The following is a 21,615-nucleotide window of genomic DNA, read 5'->3' on the forward strand; positions in this document are numbered from 1 at the left end:
TACTATGTATACCTCAATTGCACATTTCATGCTTGCACATCGGTACATACAAATTTTCTATACTGTTTACCTCAATTGCACATTTTCACACTTGCACATTTGTACATACAAATTGCCTATATTTCTATATGTATATTTCAATTGCGCATTTTAAACCTGTACATGTGTACATACAATTTTGTCTATATTGTATATGTCATTCTTTTACACTGTGGAGCTTCTGTCACTAAAACAAATTCCTTGCATGTGAAAACATGCCTGGCAATAAAGCTCTTTCTGATTCTGATTCTATAAAGAAAAAAATAAAGTAATAAAGAAAAAAAAATTAAAGCAAACATTAAATACCTTACACAGCAAGGAAGCTATATAAAGCTGCATGTTTATTAAATTATATAGTTTTTTAAATATGGGTTTTATTCATGTTTTTGCTTAGGTTATAGTGGTGTGAAAAAGATTTTTCTATTTGTTTGCATGTTTGTCACACTTTAATATTTCAGATTATCAATCAAATGTAAATATTAGTCAAAGATAACACAAGTAATCACAAGATGCAGTTTTAAATAAAGGTTTTTATTATTAAAGGAAAACAAAACCCAAACCTACATGGCCCTGTTTGAAAAAGTGCTTGCCCCCTAAACCTAATAACTGGTTGGGCTACCCTTAGCAGCAAGAACTGCATTTAAGCCTTTGCGATGTGGAGGAATTTTGGTCCACTCATCTTTGCAGAATTGTTGTAATTCAGCCACATTGGAGGGTTTTCAAGCATGAACCACAACAGCATCTCAATAGGATTCAGGTCAGGACCTTGACTAGGCCACTCATTTGGTTTTTCTTCAGCCATTCAGAGGTGGACTTCCCGGTGTGTTTCGGATCATGGTCCTGCTGCAGAACCCAAATTTGCTTCAGCTTGAGGCCACGAACAGATGGCCACACATTGTCCTTCAGGATTTTATGGTAGACAGCAGAATTAATGGTTCCATTTATCACATTTATTCCAGGTCCGAAGCAGCAAAACAGCCCCAGACCATCACACTCCCACCACCGTATTTTACTGTCGGTATGATATTCTTTTTCTGAAATGCGGTGTTGCTTTTACACCAGATGTAATGGAACACACACTTTCCAAAACGTTCAAATTGGACTCAGGTGTGATAAACCACAGTTATGTTTTAACAGGGGGCAAACACTTTTTTTCACACCACTGTATATTCCTTAAGTTTAAAAAAATGTTCTATCATGTATCCTAAATAGAATATGCACTGCTTTAAAAACTAAGCACAAGCATACTGACAGTCATTGATAACAACCTATTATAAATGTCTAATGCCATTTAGACACAAATGTTTGGACGACTGGAGCTTTTTAAAATGGTTTTATTTTTAACATGTTATTAAAGGGGAAACTTTTGTATGGTCCTGGAGTTCTCTTGTCACTTAAAGACATCCCACAATAACTCTTGAGGGCCCATTTTCCTTGATTCTTGGCATATTAATAATGATTAATTTTAGAATAAATATTCACATATATATTTAAAGAAAACTCCAGCAACTCCATGTTGAACAGAGTTTCCATGAGATTGAGGAAGACACCCATTTAATACTTGCCATAATTTGGGTTTAATCCAAACACATCACTAAAGTGCAACAAACCTACAGAGTAACAGTAAAAACACATTGTCACCGTCTCTCGTTTCAATTTTTGGTGTATTTCATATAACCTGAATAATAGCCAGACTGCATTCTTCTTACAAATGTGTATCATTAACCCACATTAAAAAAAAACAATACTCATAAATTCTACGAAATGACATTGATTCACTCGTGTTTCAGTAACAGCTTTATTCTGGTCAGGGTCATGTCAAATCCAAAGCCTGGATTCACAAGGCACCATACTTGGGAGTAGGAAAGAGCATGAGTAGAACATGCACAACTCAAATCAGTTGCCTTAAAATTTACAGTTTCAGAGTGAAATTTACTCCTCTACCTACACTAAAGCACTTCAAGCAGCACAACAGTCATGCTTTTGAATAGTTTGCATTAAACTTTAAGCTAAAGTTTCCTTGTGATATTAGTGGAACACCGACAGATTTAGTCCCATCTTTAAATCCTACCTTAATTATGTACAATGTAGGATAAAACAATGGGTATGCTGAATTTGAGAATTTATAGCATAGAATTGTTAAAGAAATAAAAATTGAAAAACATATGACTTATTTGTTAATGATGTATTTTAATATTCTTTATTATTATTATTATTATTATTAGGTTTTACTATACTGTAAAAAATTATATATCTGCTTTCACACTACATTACACAAAAAGGAGGCCAGCATGAAGGAGTGTGTATATGTACAAATGTGTGTGTATGTGTGCGCATGGTGACAGACTGCCGTCCCATCCAGTATGTATTCCCAACCCACACCTGGTTTTACTAGACCTGTCTCCAGCTCCATTGCTACCCTGACCAGGATAATGTAAGATGAATCATTTATTAGAGGTCACATAATGGACTATAATGGAGCTAGTTAATGGTCATGGGCTTCCACTCTGGACATGTCGAAAATCTTCATCAAAACGGCTAGCGGCTTATAGCTTATGAGTCTTTTAATTTTTTCTCCAGTTCTAAAAACACATTCATGTTGACTTCATCCACTTCATCCTCCACCTGAAAAGATACGACATAGAAATATGAGAACGGTACAGATGAGGTACTGAATTAAAGGATTCCAAAACTTTTCTACATGTAATACCCATGACCATGTTGTAGTGACCCTGAAAAGAATGATCATCTCTCACCTGTTCAACATCATCCACCTCTGGAATGTAAAACCTCAGCATGTTCTGTATGCCGCTTTTCAGAGTAACTTTGGAACTGGGGCAGCCTGTGCAAGAGCCAACAAGTTTCAGCTTCACTGTGCCATCCTCAAAGCCCTTAAAGATGACATCTCCTCCATCCTCCTGTACTGTAGGCCTGAGAACCAGGGAACATAGCATAGGATTGTAGGAAGATCAAGCACCACACGAGTCACCCAGAGTAAGCAGTAGCTTGAAAGAATAAGCCAAACTATTCTATAAACTGCATCTTTTACATATTTCACAAAAAAATACATTATTTCTTTCTCTTGAGAATTTCATCTGTATTTGAATTTTGTTCAATAAGCAGCTTTTATTTATTAGCTTAGGACCATTCCACAAGAGTATGGTATTTACATATCCGGCATTTGGCACACGCCATCCAGGGCTATTTACATTTTTATACAACTGAGCAGTTGTGGTTAAGGGCCTTGGTCAAGGGCCAAGTGGTGGATGCTTGATGGATCTGAGACTCGAACTCACAATCTTCAAATCAGTGGGCCAATGCATTAACCACTAAGATACCACATTCCCACACAATTAGTGCTTAGATAGCTGTTCTGTTTGTAATAAAAGGTTCTGAACCGGGGCTGTTGTGCAGCAGTAGCACTGAAAGTACACAATAGTCGTTATGATCCACTGTGATGGGAAAAAAAGACCTTCACTGCTACCAATGTATTAGACGGTAAATCTTAAGTATTCTATTATTAAACTATTAAATGCTCCTTTTGGTCTGACATATTGAGTAGTTCTTCAGGAAAATTCAGTATATTTATCTTTGATAAAGCAGCATCTGTGTAGCTTACACATTAGACAGAAAATAATAATAATAATAATATTAATAATGAGAAACCTTAAAAGGAGAAGGTGATACTCCTCAGAGAGGTACACAGAGATTGACACTGGCAAGTACTACACTCCCTGACAAGTCTTGTTGCTTATCAAAGTTGTAGGAACAACAAATAATAACTTGACTTCTAGTTGATCATTCGGAATCAGTAGTGGCTTATATGAAAGGCAAAGGGCTCTAGATTACGCTTATTTTACCAAAATAAAATCTTATCATGCCTTGATTTTTAATTATTAAATTAGGACAGAAAGGTCAGACTTTGCTTAGACAAAAGTCTTGTCACATCTTTAAAGGATTCAACCAACCACAGATTAGAGAGTCACCTGTGAGAAATACTGTAATTCACACTTTCCCAGGTGTGTAGAAGAAGAACCCCAGCACACCCAGCCTTCCTTTGAAATGAATTTATTCAACCACAGACCAAAGTGCTGATCATCAAGAGCCTGAAGACCAAGTCTCCTGCTGAGGTGGCAGACATCTTTAATGTATCTAACCGTCAAGTGGTGAAGAAACCGGTGAAGTTCATGACAGGCCCAGGTCAGACAGACCACGTAAGACAACAGTTCGAGAGGACCGTTTGATGGTTCGACAGTCCAGGGCCAGCCCTTTTTCAACTGCAGCAGAGCTACATAACCACTGGTCATCAGAAACCAGCATTAGACAGAAGAAAACTAAAAAATCATGTTGCATTTGCCAAGACCCACAGTTTGCAGGAAGGATGGACTGTGGAAAATTGGAAAAAGGTTGATTTTTCCAATGAATCATCTATTGTACTGCATCCCAATCTGATAAATACAAATACTGCAGAAGACCTATTGGAACCCGCACGGACCCAAGATTCACAAAGAAAACAGTCAAGTTCGGTGGAGGAAAAATCATGGTTTGGGGTTACATACAGTATGGGGGCAAGCGAGAGATCTGCAGAGTGGATGGTAACATCAACAGCCTGAGGTATCAAGACATTCTTGCTGCCCATTACATACCACAGGAGAGGGCAAATTCTTCAGCAGGATGGCACTCCTTATACTTCAGCCTCCACATCAAAGGTCCTGAAAGCAATGAAGGTCAAGGTGCTCCAGCTTTGGCCAGCCCAGTCACCAGGCATGAACATTATTGAGCAAGTCTGGGGTAAGATGAAGCAGGAGGGATTGAAGATGAAACCGAAGAATCTTGATGAACTCCGGGAGTCCTGCAAGAATGCATTCTTTGCCATTCCATATGACTTTGAGTCATTGCCGAGATGTATGGAGTCCTCCAAGCTCATGGACAATATTAATTCTTTTTCTACTGCACAATGACTTTACGTTCTGTATTGTACATTTTTTTCTGTTAAGTGACAAGACTTTTGTCTAAGCAAAGTCTGACCTTTCTGTCCTAATTAAATAAATAAAAATCAAGGCATGATAAGATTTTATTTTGGTAAAAGAAGTGTAATCTAGAGCCCCTTGCCTTTCATATAAGCCACTTCTGATTCCAAATGATCAACTAGAAGTCAAGTTATTATTTGTTGTTCCTACAACTTGGATAGGTGATAAGACTTTAGTCAGGGAGTGTATATATTGCAAAATAGTTTTTAACAAAAGTTACCTGATTCGAGTGTCTAAAAGCTCTTTGATCATTGAGACAATCTCATCATCCTCCTCTGACACATCTACAACATCACAAAACAGACAGATAAAAATATCAAATATTTCATCTTGACAGAGAGAAACATGGACTGACCCAAAAGATGAAACAACCATTTACACAATTTCTGATATTTATGCAAAAACCACTGGAGCAACAAGACCGATGCTGCAAGCAGTCACAGGGATATATTATCATTTTTTTACATTATTTGTTAACTATTAGCTCTTACACAAAAGAAACATCAACCATCAAAAATGTCTTGATTGGCTGATTAATTACGTTTGAGGAGAAATTTAGGAAAAATCTGACTTGTCTGTGAAACATTGAAGAAAATAGCTGAAAGACAAAAAAAATGGTGCCTGACAATTACCCACAATTACCACTGTATATCTGTTCTGCCACAGTTCCTAATAACAGAACTGTTCCACTAAGCTCCGCAGTGCTTTACTTACTGCTCTCTGGATGCGTTACTCCTGTTGTTACAGCTTCTCCACTTTCAAAGAACTTGGTGATAATCTCAATCGCATGCCGTTTAACGTCTGCCCACTCAACATCATCATTCATCTAAGATCAGGAGCAAGGAAGGCATTAAATTGGTTTCATCTACTTTTGCTGTTTGGACAAAGGTCTACATAAATATAATTAATATATAATAAGAAAATAAGATTAGATTCACCTTTGTAAGTGTGATAAAATCAGGGCCAAAAAACACACTTTTCACCCCTTCAACCTGAAAAAGATTCCTGCAGATACAATGGGGGAAATATTTTTTTCAACTCCAGTCTTATAATATTACATCGATGGTTTGTGTCTAATCTGTGACAAATGACATGACATACAACCAGGTTAAAGAAGAACAGACTAGTTCTGCACTCAATGGGAACCAAAAGAACAAGGACAAAGTGACCAGGCATAACATTAAGTGCTAAAACAGATAAGCTGTCCTTCACTCTTGTTTATGTAAGCCATGTTTTCTGTCTGACTGTAATTGCACTACTACTCAGTATAAAAAAAGAACATTAAAACACTCAATTTAATTACATTTATTAAATAATTTTTCAACAACTAGAGACGTTTTACTGATCAGAACAAAGAAGCAAAAATTAATTTAAATATGTTACCTGGCTAAAGAGGAACAATCTGCAGAACTTGAATTCGGGAAGTCTAGCGTTCCGGTTCCCAGCACAGGTTTCCCAGGAAGGAACTTTAAACTTCTGGGGTTTGGGGTATCTTCTGTATAAACTGACACCCATCGTACTGTTTAAAAAATACAAATAAAAAAAATTAATCAAATGAATAAAAAATAAACTCTAATAACAACAAACCTGTTAAGTGAAAGCAAACTGCATCTAAAATTTATTTCAACAGTCAAAATTTACTTCCATTATTAGATGCTATGGCTTCTACGCAACACTGATTACTGAAATCAGATCAGTTAAAGACACACATGCCATTTAATATTTAATATATGGGGAGGCTTAAAAACAGCTCACCTGGGAAAGGTTTATTCTGTGACTGTTCAACTTGTATATTGTGTTTTTGGACTGACCACAGGAAACGGTACTGACTTCTGTCTTTCACCGAAAATCTACGGAAAATATTTTGCTTATACAAACAGTATACCATTCTAAAATTAATAGTGCAATGTTTATAGATGATTTCCAGGTCTAGTGTCAGCCAAAAAATAAACAAACAAATAAATAAATACATTCCAAGACAATTCAGCATCAGTGCAGTAAGGTTTCTTATCATAGTTCTTGAACTGATAAGTGGAATTCAATAAGAATCATCTGTCCATCAAGAAACACATACAGTATCTATATTACCCTCATCTCTTCCCTGCTTTAATCTCTTTTGATTGACTCAGAAATTGAACTCTTAATAGAACTAAACTGATTTTAAGACCGAATTTCACACTGGACACATTGAAGTGATTTTAGGTCCTGTCAAAAATCTCTGAAGAGCAGCCTACTCAACACACCAGGACATTTGGGTTTCGCGCCACACACACACACACACACACACACACACACACACACACACACACACACACACACACACACAAACACGTTATTCCTATGACTCAGCAGTCCTTTAAACCCTTTAAACATCCTCTGAACTTATATCTACAGCTTGATCATGCGGACATTTATGGGTTTTATAAACACACGTTTGAGGACGTACTGTAGATAGAAGTGGTATACAGCGAAGCTAAAAAGGTAAACAGACTCTTAGGAAGATTACATTACACAGACTATACATAGGGACATTTAATAGATCAATACAAACAGCAACAGATGACAAGCGCATAATTTCTGTTTAATTCATTCGTGTTTTATTAATCTTTTCTACTTACTCCTGTATTATCTGCACTTTGTGTGTAACCGCTAGTCATATTGGTGCATTTAGTAACATGTAAAAGCATGAAGGTACCCAAACTAACAGAAATAACAACACTATCTATTTTACTACGTGTGAAAACGTCTATTTCTATTTCCATTACTTATCAACCTAAACCGTGTGGTTTGTGTATGAATATGTAATTTAATAAAAAACTAGTTAGTTTATCGAGCTAACTTTATCGCTATCTGTCCCGCTAGCTACCCAATTCGTCTATTAAACTCCACACTACGCTAAATAAAGTTACTCCATAGTATCACGCTTTCTTCATACAATATCTAAGAATGTAATGATCTCGAAACATCTCAAATATTTTGTCGTTTTTGTTACAAACCTAACTGAACGCGAAGTCTCCTGCAACAGTGAGAGCTTCAGGATCGTCCTCCTGAAAGACGCCGCCATTTTGATTGTTTTGATATTTAGGACCCGATGATTTTTATCTAACATTTCTAGTGTGGAGCCAAGAGCTTCTGCCTGGATTTTTTTTTATTTTTAAAGAAAGAAAATAAAGACACGGAACTTTAAAAGTGACTGAAAACGAAGCATTGAAATTTCTAGAAACAATGAATTGCAAACAAATTATTTATATTTACAAGGCAGTTGATTGGTCAACTTCTTCAGGGGTCCTTATTAAATGATACAGGCTTTCACTGCATGTGATATCACAAAGAAGGCTGTGATCTATAAATCTATCAAAGTTGATCATGTTTAAAGTCTCTTACCCTTTTGTTAACATATGTGTACAATAGAATATCTAAATAAACCATCTCAATTAGGTTACAAATATATTGGATAACTAAATTTCTTTAAAAATGTAGATTATGCAATAAAATAGTCATTGTTTTAAAATAATAAATTAATCTATTAATTCAAATGAGAAGTAATAAATGTGTAGATAGATAGAAGTTTTTCCCCTTTAAAAATGTTAGATAAAACAAAATAATATCAAATAAAGGCATTTTAAAATATACTAATTATCCACAAAGGAGGAAACTGGACAGCACTACAACATGGCGAAACACGAAAATAGTGCACTAAATAGTATAGAAGACTTTTTGAAGATTTGGGATGAACCCTAACTCCAGATCTGCTGGCATGGAAAGGGTCACACGTGTATTATAAGGTGAATAAAACAGATCCCTCTTTGTACCCTTTCTTGTATAGATATTTACTTTATTGGTGTATCATATGTTACTGTTTATTCACTTGCATTTAAAAATGGCATTATAAATGTTTTTTTTTTGTTCAATGAGAGAGAGAGGGAGAGAGAGAATGCTCTTTCTTTTTAGACATTTTTTTTAGATTTTTTTTTTGCTGTTAACAAAACCTGTAACTACTAAGCATAAAAAAAATCTAAGTAGTGATCAAGAGAAAAGAAAAAAACCAAAGTTTATCCAAATTTAACCAATATATTTTGACCAAATATAGTGATTCTTTAATTTGTTAATTAATTAATCCATTTATTAATTGGTTAATTAATTAATGTTTCCTCTGGTTGAAGTGTCCATTGGCTGTTCTCTTAAGCACACTTTAAATACACTGCTTTTCATCACTTGGAAACTTATCACTTGCTAATCCTGATAAAAAATTCTAAAATGGAAATATAAGACATGAACAAAAGCAACATTTTGTTTTGTCCTGCATGTTACTGAGATTTGAACACTAACGGCAAACATATTTTACTATCATTAGGCAGTGTGATTAAACGAGAAGCTTGGTAGGTGAATGAATAAGTACAAGGCCTACGCAAACAGTGAGATAAAGCTGAGTTAACCCAGCCCAAATGTTCTCATTCCTGCCTACTGAGAGGGCAATATGGTGCAAGGAGTGGTTATAGGAGGCAGTGTTTTAAATCTGTAAAAGTGTAGCCTTAGAAGAGTGTTGTTTGGCCCGTGGAAAGATTTGGCTAACCGGTAAGGTCCTCTCATCTTGAAGAGCCTTGCATTAGTTTTGCTGAGGTGCTAAGAACAGGAACACAATGAAATTCAAACACCTGACTGGTTAATGTCTATTCGGAAAAGAATTACTGGCAACCTTAAAATCAGATCTTCTAAATCATTTGCTAACTCATCTAAAGAGACATGGGCTTCTGGATTTTCTTACCCATCAGTCTCAGTGGTGTCTCATTCATTGGATGCTGGACAGTGTAAGTCATCCTGTCTTGCTTACGTTATAGTATTTTATGAGTAAAAAAAAAACTTGAGATCTAGTAACCTACTCTTTTTCTAACCTTTGTCATTTATTCATTATGTTAGAGGTGTAGGGACCAATATTGAAAATGTCTCCTTTTGAAATAATATTTTCCTTGTATTTTGGGTTGTATCTTGTAGCCAGATTTTAGAAATCACAACAACAATGAATTAAAAGGTGTTAGCATATAAAATATATGACTTATTACATAATCTGATAGAATTCTCTTACTAATTAAACACATTTAATTTTCATATCATTTGTCGTCTGAAATTCTCATTCTGCAAGCATATCTGATTTAGTCCCTATCGCTGAGTTCCGGGTTATTCATTAACCATTCACCTAAGCTTATGATGAGGGCTTGGCTTATTGTAAATAAAGAATAAAGTTTTGTGTATGTATATATAAAAAAATCTTTTCTTTTTTTTTTTCCCAGGTATGGACTAGCATTAAGATTCCACCACGTCTGCTCACTCAGTAATTGGTATGTCTTAAAAATAATTCTTACTATATTATCATGTTTTTCCATTTCTATCAAATGTAGCTGATAAACTTAAGTTTGTATTTTGGGCCTGTGCAGTGATGTACCAGTACTGCAAGGCTAACATTGTTTCAGTGATTACGGTGACATAGCTTTGAATTACTGAATCATCACTCAATCACACTGCTGGAATTTTCTATGTAGTTGTTGATACGTTTAGGTCGCATTGACCTTCAAATGGTTTATTATATTTATATACTTGCCTGAAAAACCCCCCCGGCAGTGACGCAGAATGTAGCGTTTGACTAACAGCTGTGAGATTTGAACTTGAGCTTTATTAATTACCTGAGTGGAGTTTCTTACTTGCTTCATGTGTACATACAGGTTTTGCCATTATTCTGACCTCCTAAAAACATACCTAGTTGTTGGATGACTGCTTTAAAGGTGTGAATGTGAGGATGTGTGATGGTCTTCAGTGTGCAGACCTGTTGTTCACCTTGACCCTGAACTTGTTAACTGTTATGTATAGGGAATAAATCAATGTGCCTGGTTTACCTGATCAATAAATCTCTTTTCCAGGGAATACAACAACTCATGTCTGACCAATGATAATGGAAATTGCTGTACAGGAAATCACATACCCACAATAAGGTTAGCCAGACATTATACCAATAAACATCTTGGAGTTCTGACACTTTGGATTTGTCACGCCAGTCTTGACCCATGTATTTTTCTGCTTACATTTTAGTGGAAGTGGAACAAACTTTCCAGAAAATTCCCTGTTTAGTGCTACAATCAATGGAGCTTCATTTTTATGTGAGTTGTCATAGCAATTATGATGCAAGTTAATTCTTCATAATTTGAGGCTATGCTATGAAATTATATCCCTGTAAGTACATAACGTAACAAAGATCATTTACGACAAAGAGAATACCACATATGAAAACACTATAGTATACCGTACAGTGTGTGTGCATATATATAGTGGATATATAGTTTTGTGATTAGTCTTCCTGGAATAGACGCAGTAATTACTGCGAATCTGACCTGAAGAAAGCAGTTACTGAAAATGAAGGAATAATACTGTACACTCTTGTTTTTGTCTAGTTGTGGTCTTCAGTATTTTCCATCATGCACATATTCTGAAGTGCAATGTGCACACTTTCATCAGTAAATGTGCCATGGTCTTTGGTTGTCTCGCTGGAGTTGGTGCCTTTATAGCTGGAAACTGCAATGTAAGTACAAATAGTAAGTGATTAAACAATATTTATTGGTTTATCTAGTAATGCCCATATAAAATAGAAATATCTTATTAGCTCTGATCTGTGATTTTTTTTTTTATTCTGTCTGAAATCATATGGTTGCCATAAGGTTGTGCACTGCTAATTGATAAATAACCAGATGTATTATCATTAAGAGAAATAAAACTATTGACTTATCCATGAAATTAGATCAGGATTTTTTACACTCATCTGTGAGATTGTAATCAACCAACTTGTCGCACAATGCAATACAATTAAAAAAAAAAATTAAAGCAGAGTGTGCTGTGTATTTCAGTAACAATCTAGATCTTCAGGCAGGAAGCTAAAAAAAAAAAAAAAGAGCCTATGAACTATGACCTGGGTTATATATGTTAAATATCGTTGTGTGTCTTTGTGTAGATTGCAGTGCATTAATGAAAGCAGAATAGTGAATACATATTCAGTACCTATATGTTCCTGATTTATTGCCAATTGAAATGCTGCATTATACAATCAAATCCCCTAAACAAAACCTATTTAAGAACAATAAATAACTCTGTCCTTGTGTTTTTTCTTCTTGTTGTAGCCTGGTGAGCTTATGTTTCTGCATAGCCTAGGTGCTGCTTTGAGCTTCGTGTGCATCTGCTTCTATACGGTGCTGCTCACGTTTCTGACAAGCAGGTGTATGTTAACTGGACTCGAGCGCTTCCTCTACCCAATACGCATCGTGTTCTCCAGCATCCAGGTCACATTGACCATTCTCTGTATCCTATCTAAGCATATGAATTACATATGTAGCTAAATTAAGTCCTGGTGTGACAAGAAAGCAGCTGGCTGGGTCATGTACTTTATTCATTAATTGGACAGAAGACACTAATTGCATATGGTATTCAACTGTGGTTCTATGAACTTGTAGGAGTGGTGTGTACCCACTTAATTCCAATTTAATTCCATTTTATTTCACATAGCATGGATTTTAATCATAGATCTTGTCACACAGCAGCTTTACAGAAATATATAAATAATGGTTAAGAATATACATTGGCAAGGAAAAACTCTGAGATGACAAGAAGAATACATTCTCATCTAGATGACACCTGATAGTCTGATTATAAATTATTTCCCTTGTGTAAGAAGGAACTTGTGACCATAGGAACACTTTATAAGTTTGATCAAAATCATTTCTGAATTAATTGTAGTTTTAATTTCATTTCTAAACTGGTCTTTGCGAATGAAACCTCTGGATATATCTTGTGCATGTGCACATGCATGTTATAGGCTTCCATCAATCATGTATGACACAATAGGGTTTGCAACAAATTTCCCCCGAAACCTATAACCAATCTCTTGTGGTTCCAACAGACAGTTCAAGTTCATAGAACCACATCTACAAATGAAACTAGTGCTGTTTCCTCTGTCTTCATTACAAGAGCGGCCCCAACCACATCTATTGTTGCAAAGAAGTCATGGTAGCAATGAGTCACCTAATTCTGTCCTCTGTCCAACACTAGGAATAAGATGGAAATCAGCAAGCATCAAGCCTGTAGAGGGACCGCTCCAACACAACAACTAACATAATGTCAGAGTCTTGTACATTCTCACTTTTGTGCTTACAAACCAAGACAAACATGTGCAACTTGCAGACCAATAATTTAACAAAATGACATAACTTAGAAAGTATTCCTTAACCTGTGCTTGTCAGACTGCATCTTCTTTACTCAGAAGGAGTTCTACTACAGGCACATCTCCGCCATTGTTGAGTGGACCCTCAGCATAAACCTGGAGCTCTTTGAACTCAGCTATGTGGTGGAGTTTTACTTCTTCTCATCTGCAATGCTTTCAGTACTTCTCTCAAAAAGTGATGAAAACACTTTAATTCTGTCCTGATGGCTGATATCGACCAAGCAAATCTTAATTTTTGTGACATGTAAGCATAATTTTTTGCACAAATTCAAGCCTCAGCCTTGGTTGGAATTTCATATTTCCAGTATTCTGTAAATGTTAAATATACGCAGGCTGTATATTTTACAGAATCCTCCCTCGGTAGTCATTATAGTCAGCTTATTTAATCAAATCACAAAATACCTCAAACACTGAAGAATTTCGTAGAAATAAATTATATGTACACAGTGGGATGTAAATTTTGTTAGGACTGGATAAAGTATATATCTAATATTTTGAGAAGCAAGTGCAAAAATCCATTCTTTACACTCTGTAATATGTAAATGTAAGTAAACAACTCTGTTCTCTACACAAGACAAGTGGTTACAAAACTGAATTAATTTAAAGACCAATCAATTGTACTGTTTTGTTTGACTTTTCATTGGACTTTTACAATAGTACATTCAAATGGCCCTTTCCTAATTTTTGGGATATAGTTATTTGTTTTTGTTTAAGGAATTGCAAAATGCAGCTCCACCTACTGGTCATATAAGATGTTGAAACTTCGTAATATACCAGCAGCTGGATACACCAAATAAGCTACAGTTAGTTGCCCTTTGTTATGAATGTATGTAAATATGTCTACATTCATCACATCATTGTTCTTGAGGTCCACCACAAGCTTGTCAGGATAAAGAAGTTTCTGAAGAGGAACGAACGAATAAACAACTCTGTATCCTCAGTTAAAAGCAGTGTTTAGAAATGTCAAGACAACTGTAATTATCCACTCAGTGTTTCAGCACATAGAATGGATTCTCTTGTGTAAGTAGGTGTGGCGCACGTACAAGGTAAAATCTACACAAGCTGTTCATGTGTAATGCGTAGCAGGTCTTACCATCATTTCAGTATTTCAAGAGTCATGTGGAAAAAGAAAATACACCCTCCTTCTATTCTATGGTTCTACTTAGCAGGGCTTAGATAACAATGGTATGGTCCTCATGAATGTCTATAAACAAACAAATCTCAAACAAACAAAAAAAGAAACAAAAGAGTTCAATTTCCAGTCATTTTTGTTCTCAAAAACAGTAAGCAACATTTAGAAACAAGGCAGAATTAAATAAGTACATCCTTCTTACTTTCTATTTAAGATAGCAATTAGCAGCCTGGTGTTTCAAATGAAATACATGTTTTATTAATCCTCAAGGAGTGTGATCAACTTAGTCCGTCTTAGCCTTAGGCTACTTTATTCTTCTTGAGCACATAGGTGTGTGTCTGAATCATCAAGAGATCAGTCATGACCTCAAAAAAGCCATTGTTGTTGCTCATCAATTTGGGTAGGGTTATAAGGCCATCTACCAGTGGATGACTGTTCTACAGTGAGAAGGATTGTTTATAAATGATGGACTTCTCAGGAAATTCAGTCCAAAGTCAGAGCATTTGATATGCTCAAAAGCTACATCATGTGACTTCTGTAAATGTTAATGTTCAAATGTTAATGTCAAAGTACAAACAGGAAACAGACAGAACAAGTATTGTGTTTTCAGAAGAGTGGCTAGGAAAAAGCCCCTTCTCTCTAAAATGTATTCTGTAGCTGATGTGGATCTTCACATTAGGCAAACAAACAAACTACAAAAGCTCTGGAACAATATCCTTTAATCTGATTTAACTGAAATGGAGATGACCAGTCATCACATGCACAGTGCCTTGTTTGACAAAAACCAAACCCAGCATATCACCACAAACACTTCATACCAACTGTCATGTTTGTTGGTGGAGGGCTGATGATTTAAGCTTGTTTTGCAGCCACAGGAACTTGCAGTCACGGAGACAACAATGAATTCCATTTTCTACCAGAATATTCTTCAGGCTAATGTGAAGCCATCTGTCCATCAGCTTGAGCTCCGCTGAAACTGGGTCATGCAACAGAAGGAGCAAGCACACCAACAAATAAATCTCTAAAGACAAAATAAAAGCAAGGTGTTGGAATGACCAAGTCCAGACCCCAGCTGCACCCAGATGCTATGGAAGGATCTTAAGATCTTATACTGTGCATAAATTAATAATCTCAACCATCGATGAACAGAAACCGTATCATAAAGAAGGGGGGTTAAATGTCTGCAAAACAATGAGAGGGGATAATAAACTTTAAAACATTTAAGCTACAGTATTGTTGCTAGAGATGGTTCCACATGTTAGTGAATTATATTAAATGAGTATACAATTTTCCCACCAAATTGGTTTCTGAATGGTTGCATATTGAACTCTGCTGTGTATTTTATTTTATTTCATAAAGTTTACTTTCTTTTTCCCATGACTGCATTAGATTCTAAGAACAGTCCCAGCACATGATTTTATTATTTTTATTTTCTGAACCTTTTCTGATCTATATATAAAATGCATAACGACAGTTTGCATGTATCCATTTCCAGAAGCTATACACTGATGAGCACAGTCTCAACACAGCATTCAGGTGACATGGCTGTTTATTGACTGTAAATTAGAAACTTGTGTTCAATAGACAGGTATATTTTCCTTTCTTTTACCATCTCTATTTACACAGTTACATTTGTATACAACAGATGGATGGCAAGGTAATTTTGGATTTCACAAATATGACCAATGCATTTGAGCGTTAATTAGAGACAAAAGTACAGGTCTTTTTTTTCCCTTCTACTAAACAAAAATAAACCCATGACTCATGAAGCAACAGAGTGAAATTTACAGTATGGTCTTTATGGTGGACATTAAGTATTTTTCATTTCTACCGTTTGACGGTGGTAAAAAAAAAAAAAAGCACAAAAAATTTCTGTTAATGCAAAGCAAGTGACCTTTACTTTGAAAGAAGGTAATATACATCCTGGAATTACAGATAGATACATTATGAACAAAATAAATTCACAATGAGTATTGTTTTCATTTTAATTCACCCAAAGTGGTGCAAATGAGATGTTTACAATGCTGATTGCAATAGGAAAAGGTGAACGCATACCTAAAAGCATAGCTATATATGTTTTTTACTGTATAATTCACTGTAAAAATCTTCTCTATTAAGCAGTAGTCCACATTACTAACAACTTCAAAAACAAAGGAAGGGAAATAATTATAACAACACAAAACAGAAATGGGTTTTGAGTCATCCTCTCTCACTAAGTAGCTCAACTGCGATGCATACGTCATAAATAGATGTGGGGCTAACACAAAAGATCCACAAGCATCATTCCACAATTCCAGCATAGCTGAAACAACGATCTGCCACTCATCCAAATCTCTGAAGACCAACCTACGCTCATTTGTTACGAACCTTTATGGTAATTCTCTCTACAGGTGCCTCTGCAATCATGTCTTATGCCAAACACCTCTAAACAAAGCATGTTAAAATAATTGTGGGCCATAAAATGTGTGTAAACAAAGATGTCGGCTCTTCACGTGTTCATAGTTTTGTCCCCCATACTCTTTTTAGAATTAAGAAGCATGAGAAAAAGAAAGGTTAAATGAAAGAACGGGTTCATTTCAGTCTAAACTGTAAACCTTTTCAGCTAGGGCACTTTTATTAGTTAGGATAATGTCTGAACTCTAAAAGATCATCTAGCGTGATTCGTATAGCTTCAGCTGATGCAGTCCCTCTCACAGGTCAAAACTATTAGATAATTTTGTTTCGTTTAGAATGGAGTACATGACTACAAATGCACGTTTAACATTTTTCTATTTTTTTTTTTAAAAGAAAGGACACTACAGCAGTTGACAAACATAATAATGTGATGCAAATTTTGTAATTTTAATAAACCTACAACTTGAAAGTCTTCTTCAAACCGAATACATGTTCTTTGTCGTAGAGCCACTTTTGCTAGAGGTGTCATCGTGGGACTGGTATCCAATAATGTTTTTGACGGGGAGATTCAAGCGCTCTTTGTATTGTTGCCTTAATGAAATGGAAAAAAAAAACAGAAGCAGGCATAAACAGTTTTATCGTCATACATGTAGAAGTGACTGGAAAGATCTATAGCTGTGCTAAATAACACAAATGCTGCAGTACGCTGACTGAGCACTTTATCAGGAACAACTGTACCACTACTCACTTGTGTAGCTCTCATCAGCCAATCAGGTAGCAGCAACACAATGCTGAAATATTTTTTTTTTAAAAAACTGCTGATCTCGGATTTATTTATTTATTTATTTATTTACAGACACAAAAGTCTCGAAAGAGTTTACACAGAACAGTGGAATTAAGAAGAAAAAAAAACATCACTTAAGTGACGGTTCTATTGGTAGAGAAGCCGTGTTGAGAGGTCAAAGGAAAAAAAATGTTCAGATGGTTCAAAGTGACAGGATGGGTTTAGTAATTCAAATAATCGCTCTGTGCAAATGTGGTGAGCAGAAACGCATTTCGTAACACACGATAATACAAACCTTGAGTTGAATGGGCTACAACAGCATAAGATCTCACTGGGGTCCACTCCAGTCATCCAAGGACAAGAATGTGAGGCTACAGTGAGCAATGGAATGTGGAACATTGCAAAAAGAATTTTTCTAATCTAAACTGTCCTGTTTTAATCATCATTTTTTATGTTCTGAGATGCTTTTCTGCTCACCAGGTAAAATTTTACAGGTAAAATTTCAGCTACCACGTCCTTCTGGATGGCTTGACCAAATCGAACCCCTTTCTCCGACTTTACTCAACACTCATCGAACTACAGAGCCGTCTACAGAGCACTTATAAATCAGCCAATGGACAGCTATAGAAATACTCAGACCAGCCAGTATGACACCAAAAATCACACCATAGACAAAAGGACTGGCATCACTCTTTTCCTCATTCCGATGGTTGATGTGAACATTAGCTGAAGCTGCTGGTGTGTATCTACATGATTTTACACACTGCACTGCTGCCAAATGATTGACTGATTAGATGATTGCATGAATGAGTAGATGTACAGGTGTTCCTAATAAAGACACCATTAGGTGTACAGTTCTATACACAGAAACTCGCTGGTGAGAACTAAAACATTAGTGTTATTCAGATCAGTGTATTTAATTCCTCCTAGATGTCATTAAGTCCAAAGGGGGAAAGGTTCATTCTTACAAAAGCAAATCATTTTAATCTATTGATTATGCAACACTTCAGTCCAAAAAAAAAAAAGATGCAACTCACCCTATCGTCATAATAGCGTCCCTGTTTTGGCAGTTGCCCGTCCAGATGGAGATTTTGTCCCCCTTTGGACGAACATTAACTACTGCTCCACAAACATCTTCACTGGCTTCGTCAAAAGATTCACCAATTAAGCACAACAGCTGCAAAACACATTGATAAAGCAACTTTAAAACACTGCACAAATAATGAAGATACAGAGCTTTCGCTTCAGAAAAAAAGGGGTAAACTTACTGTCTCCATCCAGTAGCGATCGAGGTCATTGTGTCGCTGCTGTTTGCTGAGCGTCATTAACCACCTCCCTCCAAGTTTATTCCTGTCATCTTCCCACATGGGCTTGATCCCATCCTGAGAGAAAGAGCAGCCACAACATACCCAGTGTGAGATCGGTGAACACAGGATGCTAGTCAAGACATTTCACTGTCAAAGTAGTAAACAGAAATTGAAAAGTCTTTAAACCATACCTTAAATAAACAGTAATCACAGCCATATCCAAGCTTACTAGGTTGTTGTATGTGGTTATATAACCTGCAGGGGGGAAAAAGCGGAAGAAACATTATAAGACTGTAAATAAAAACTTGAAGGAAAAAAACAAACAAAAACAAACACAGTTATAGTGTTTTAACAGTTGCAAATCACACACTTACGCCCAGAAATCTTCCACTGTGTCAAACTTGGAGATCAGTCGCAGGTTTTCCGTCCAGCTTTTGCTCTTATCATTTTTGAAATACCAGAGAGCCCATCTGCATAGAGGACACAGTGGAAACTTAAACAAGCAAATAAATGCAGGCTTATTTATCTTAACTTACAGTAGACAAACATTCAAACTGCTTCGCACATAGGGGGATCACAGAAACTTTAAACAGATAAATATACATAATGGCAAAACTCTTATTTAGACAGGATACTTTATCCAGACAGAAAGGGGGATTAACATGTAGATTATACAGGTTAGAAATAAAAGCAAGAATGGTCCAAAGTCCAATGACTCAGTTATAATAAAGCTTCAAAATGCTACAGAGTGTATGGAGTGTCTCTCAAAGCAAGCGAAGCTTCTCATTGGTGGAGAGAGAACAAAAAGGTGAGCAATGTGTAGCAACAAGGATGACGGCTCTGGAAACACACAGCTCACCATATGTGGTCAGCACTTCCTATTGGCTGATAGCACAGTGACAGTCTGACAATGTCAGTCAGTCACTCTCTCACTCACACACACACACTCCAGTGTGGAAGAATAATGCATAGCAAATCCGGATGTGAGACTGTGATGGCATTGAAAATTGGAACCTGACAATATAAAGCTTTGTATCTCATTCAAAATATCCAGAAAATCCTATACAGGGTAATTCATAACTGCATGGATTGATATATATACATATATTATATTCAGTTATTGTGGGAACCAATGTTTAAAGAATTGTGTTACCTGTTTTGCAAAGGATGTTTAATATACTGTTCCGGACTGGCAGCAACTGGTGTGGGACTGTCATTAGATCCCTCTTCACTTTCAGGTCCTCGCTGAATGAACAATAAAAAATTTTTTATTTCTTCTATAGTATGAATTCAATATATTTCCATCTTTACATTTAATTATGGGTTGTAGAACCTTTGAACACAGAACACGAACACAAATGCAACATAAGGGAGGAACTAAGATTAATTCTGAGCTTTATACTAAAGAGCATTAGTAAATCTCGTGTCTAATCCCTGCTACATGGCGATTTACATTCACTCGCTTGCTGGTGTGAATGCTAGCAGTAAACACGTTTAGTAAACGGCTCGACAAAAGCAACACACCCTCTACTGGCGAACAACAATCCAGCTCATCACGAATCCAGCTCATCGTGAGTTAGCCTGCTAGCTCATATTACTTCATTCAGAACTACAACATCGCACAACAAAATCTCCTTCAAAACATTTTAGCAAAGCTTTCCCGACCCTAAGGTTGTTAAATCCAGGTATTGATATGTAGGAATATCTGTGACAGCACTGTGTTGCTCTGTAAAAGAGAGCTAGCAGAAGCTGCAGCCGACACACGTGTCCAACTGGCCAGTATTAACCGACAAGCCGGTCAAAACAAACAGAGTCCATACGTTTAAAACTAAAACTAAAACGACGGCCCACAGTGCTGTATAAAAGCGATGTAAAATGTCCACCATAAAGCATCTTTTCTCTGGCTGCCTACACGGATCAGCGGCATTGCCCCCAGACCAAGTCCATTTAGAAGATAACTAGCTTAGCATGAGCTTAGCATCGCTGCTCATCCACCCTAAGTTGAGCAGCACCCCAATGTTTACACACAGATACCGAAACCGAGCATCCGGCATTGTTCAGATGATCTGAGCAAAAACAACCCAAAATCACTCAGAAACATCGGCGTTGCCATTTTAGAGACGCAAGAACAAGCTACCTAAGTGAACCCCTTTCTCTCTTACCGGCTCCGAAGTCGCCATCTTGCCTGTAAAATTTTTTCTGGCCCTTCGTTACGTCACACAGACAAACCGGAACCTACGGCAACTCGCTGAAGTCACGCGGACTCCGACACACTGCTATGAATGACTCAGTGGTGCAAATCCAAGCTTCAACGTAAATGCACCTAAAGTTGGTTTGCCATCCGCCAATAAAAATCAGAAGAAGAAGAAGATCCACGCTTCAACACCCACCCAGAAGCAGCGGTCTTACCAGCTTCAGCTACACGACTCAGACGTTTTACAACAGCAGCTACTGTCACCTATTACTATGTTATTCCATAAATCTTCATTTTTAAAAATCTCTCCACTGTTTTCACAAAGGCAGAGGGTCCTGAACAATGGGTCCTAAAAATCCTAAACAATGGTGTCCTCACAATCTCCTCTTTTGTTTCATCTTTTTTTTCATCTTTTTTTTTCTTTTTTACAAATAGAACATAAAAATATCAAAGATAGTATTCAGAAATGTTACCAGGA

The 21,615-nt window shown here is 36.4% G+C and overlaps 3 protein-coding genes across 4 annotated transcripts; 1 reads left to right on the plus strand and 2 right to left on the minus strand.

Annotated features, from left to right (window-relative positions):
• Positions 1–1,820: 1,820 nt before the first annotated feature.
• On the minus strand, positions 1,821–8,214 carry zgc:110319 (uncharacterized protein LOC796111 homolog). The gene is made up of 8 exons (XM_027142080.2): positions 8,066–8,214; positions 6,825–6,919; positions 6,453–6,588; positions 6,008–6,074; positions 5,784–5,895; positions 5,290–5,353; positions 2,796–2,970; positions 1,821–2,664 (listed from the first exon to the last, which is right to left on the minus strand). The coding sequence occupies exons 1-8, from the start codon at positions 8,176–8,178 to the stop codon at positions 2,593–2,595; spliced, it is 834 nt and encodes a 277-aa protein (XP_026997881.2). The 5' UTR covers positions 8,179–8,214; the 3' UTR covers positions 1,821–2,592.
• si:dkey-228d14.5 (uncharacterized protein LOC796266 homolog) lies at positions 7,359–13,941 on the plus strand. Of its 2 annotated transcripts, XR_003439929.2 has the most exons (8): positions 7,359–7,550; positions 8,718–8,854; positions 10,358–10,405; positions 10,982–11,053; positions 11,151–11,218; positions 11,510–11,637; positions 12,230–12,407; positions 13,346–13,364. XR_003439929.2 is itself a non-coding variant. In XM_027142081.2 (7 exons), exons 1-7 carry the CDS (start codon positions 9,813–9,815, stop codon positions 13,528–13,530), a joined length of 744 nt encoding a protein of 247 aa, XP_026997882.1. In that variant the 5' UTR covers positions 9,294–9,812; the 3' UTR covers positions 13,531–13,941. The 2 variants fall into 2 exon arrangements, 1 of the variants encoding a protein (XP_026997882.1); XM_027142081.2 differs by lacking the exons at positions 7,359–7,550; positions 8,718–8,854 and adding an exon at positions 9,294–9,877 and having other exon boundaries at positions 13,346–13,941.
• Positions 13,942–15,989: 2,048 nt separating this feature from the next.
• On the minus strand, positions 15,990–21,254 carry eif4e1c (eukaryotic translation initiation factor 4E family member 1c). The gene is made up of 7 exons (XM_027142082.2): positions 21,106–21,254; positions 20,097–20,188; positions 19,318–19,413; positions 19,135–19,198; positions 18,905–19,018; positions 18,674–18,813; positions 15,990–17,443 (listed from the first exon to the last, which is right to left on the minus strand). The coding sequence occupies exons 1-7, from the start codon at positions 21,121–21,123 to the stop codon at positions 17,329–17,331; spliced, it is 639 nt and encodes a 212-aa protein (XP_026997883.1). The 5' UTR covers positions 21,124–21,254; the 3' UTR covers positions 15,990–17,328.
• Positions 21,255–21,615: the final 361 nt, after the last annotated feature.

Source organism: Tachysurus fulvidraco, chromosome 4 (genome assembly GCF_022655615.1).
Source record: "Tachysurus fulvidraco isolate hzauxx_2018 chromosome 4, HZAU_PFXX_2.0, whole genome shotgun sequence".
In the NCBI taxonomy this organism is placed as follows: domain Eukaryota; kingdom Metazoa; phylum Chordata; class Actinopteri; order Siluriformes; family Bagridae; genus Tachysurus; species Tachysurus fulvidraco.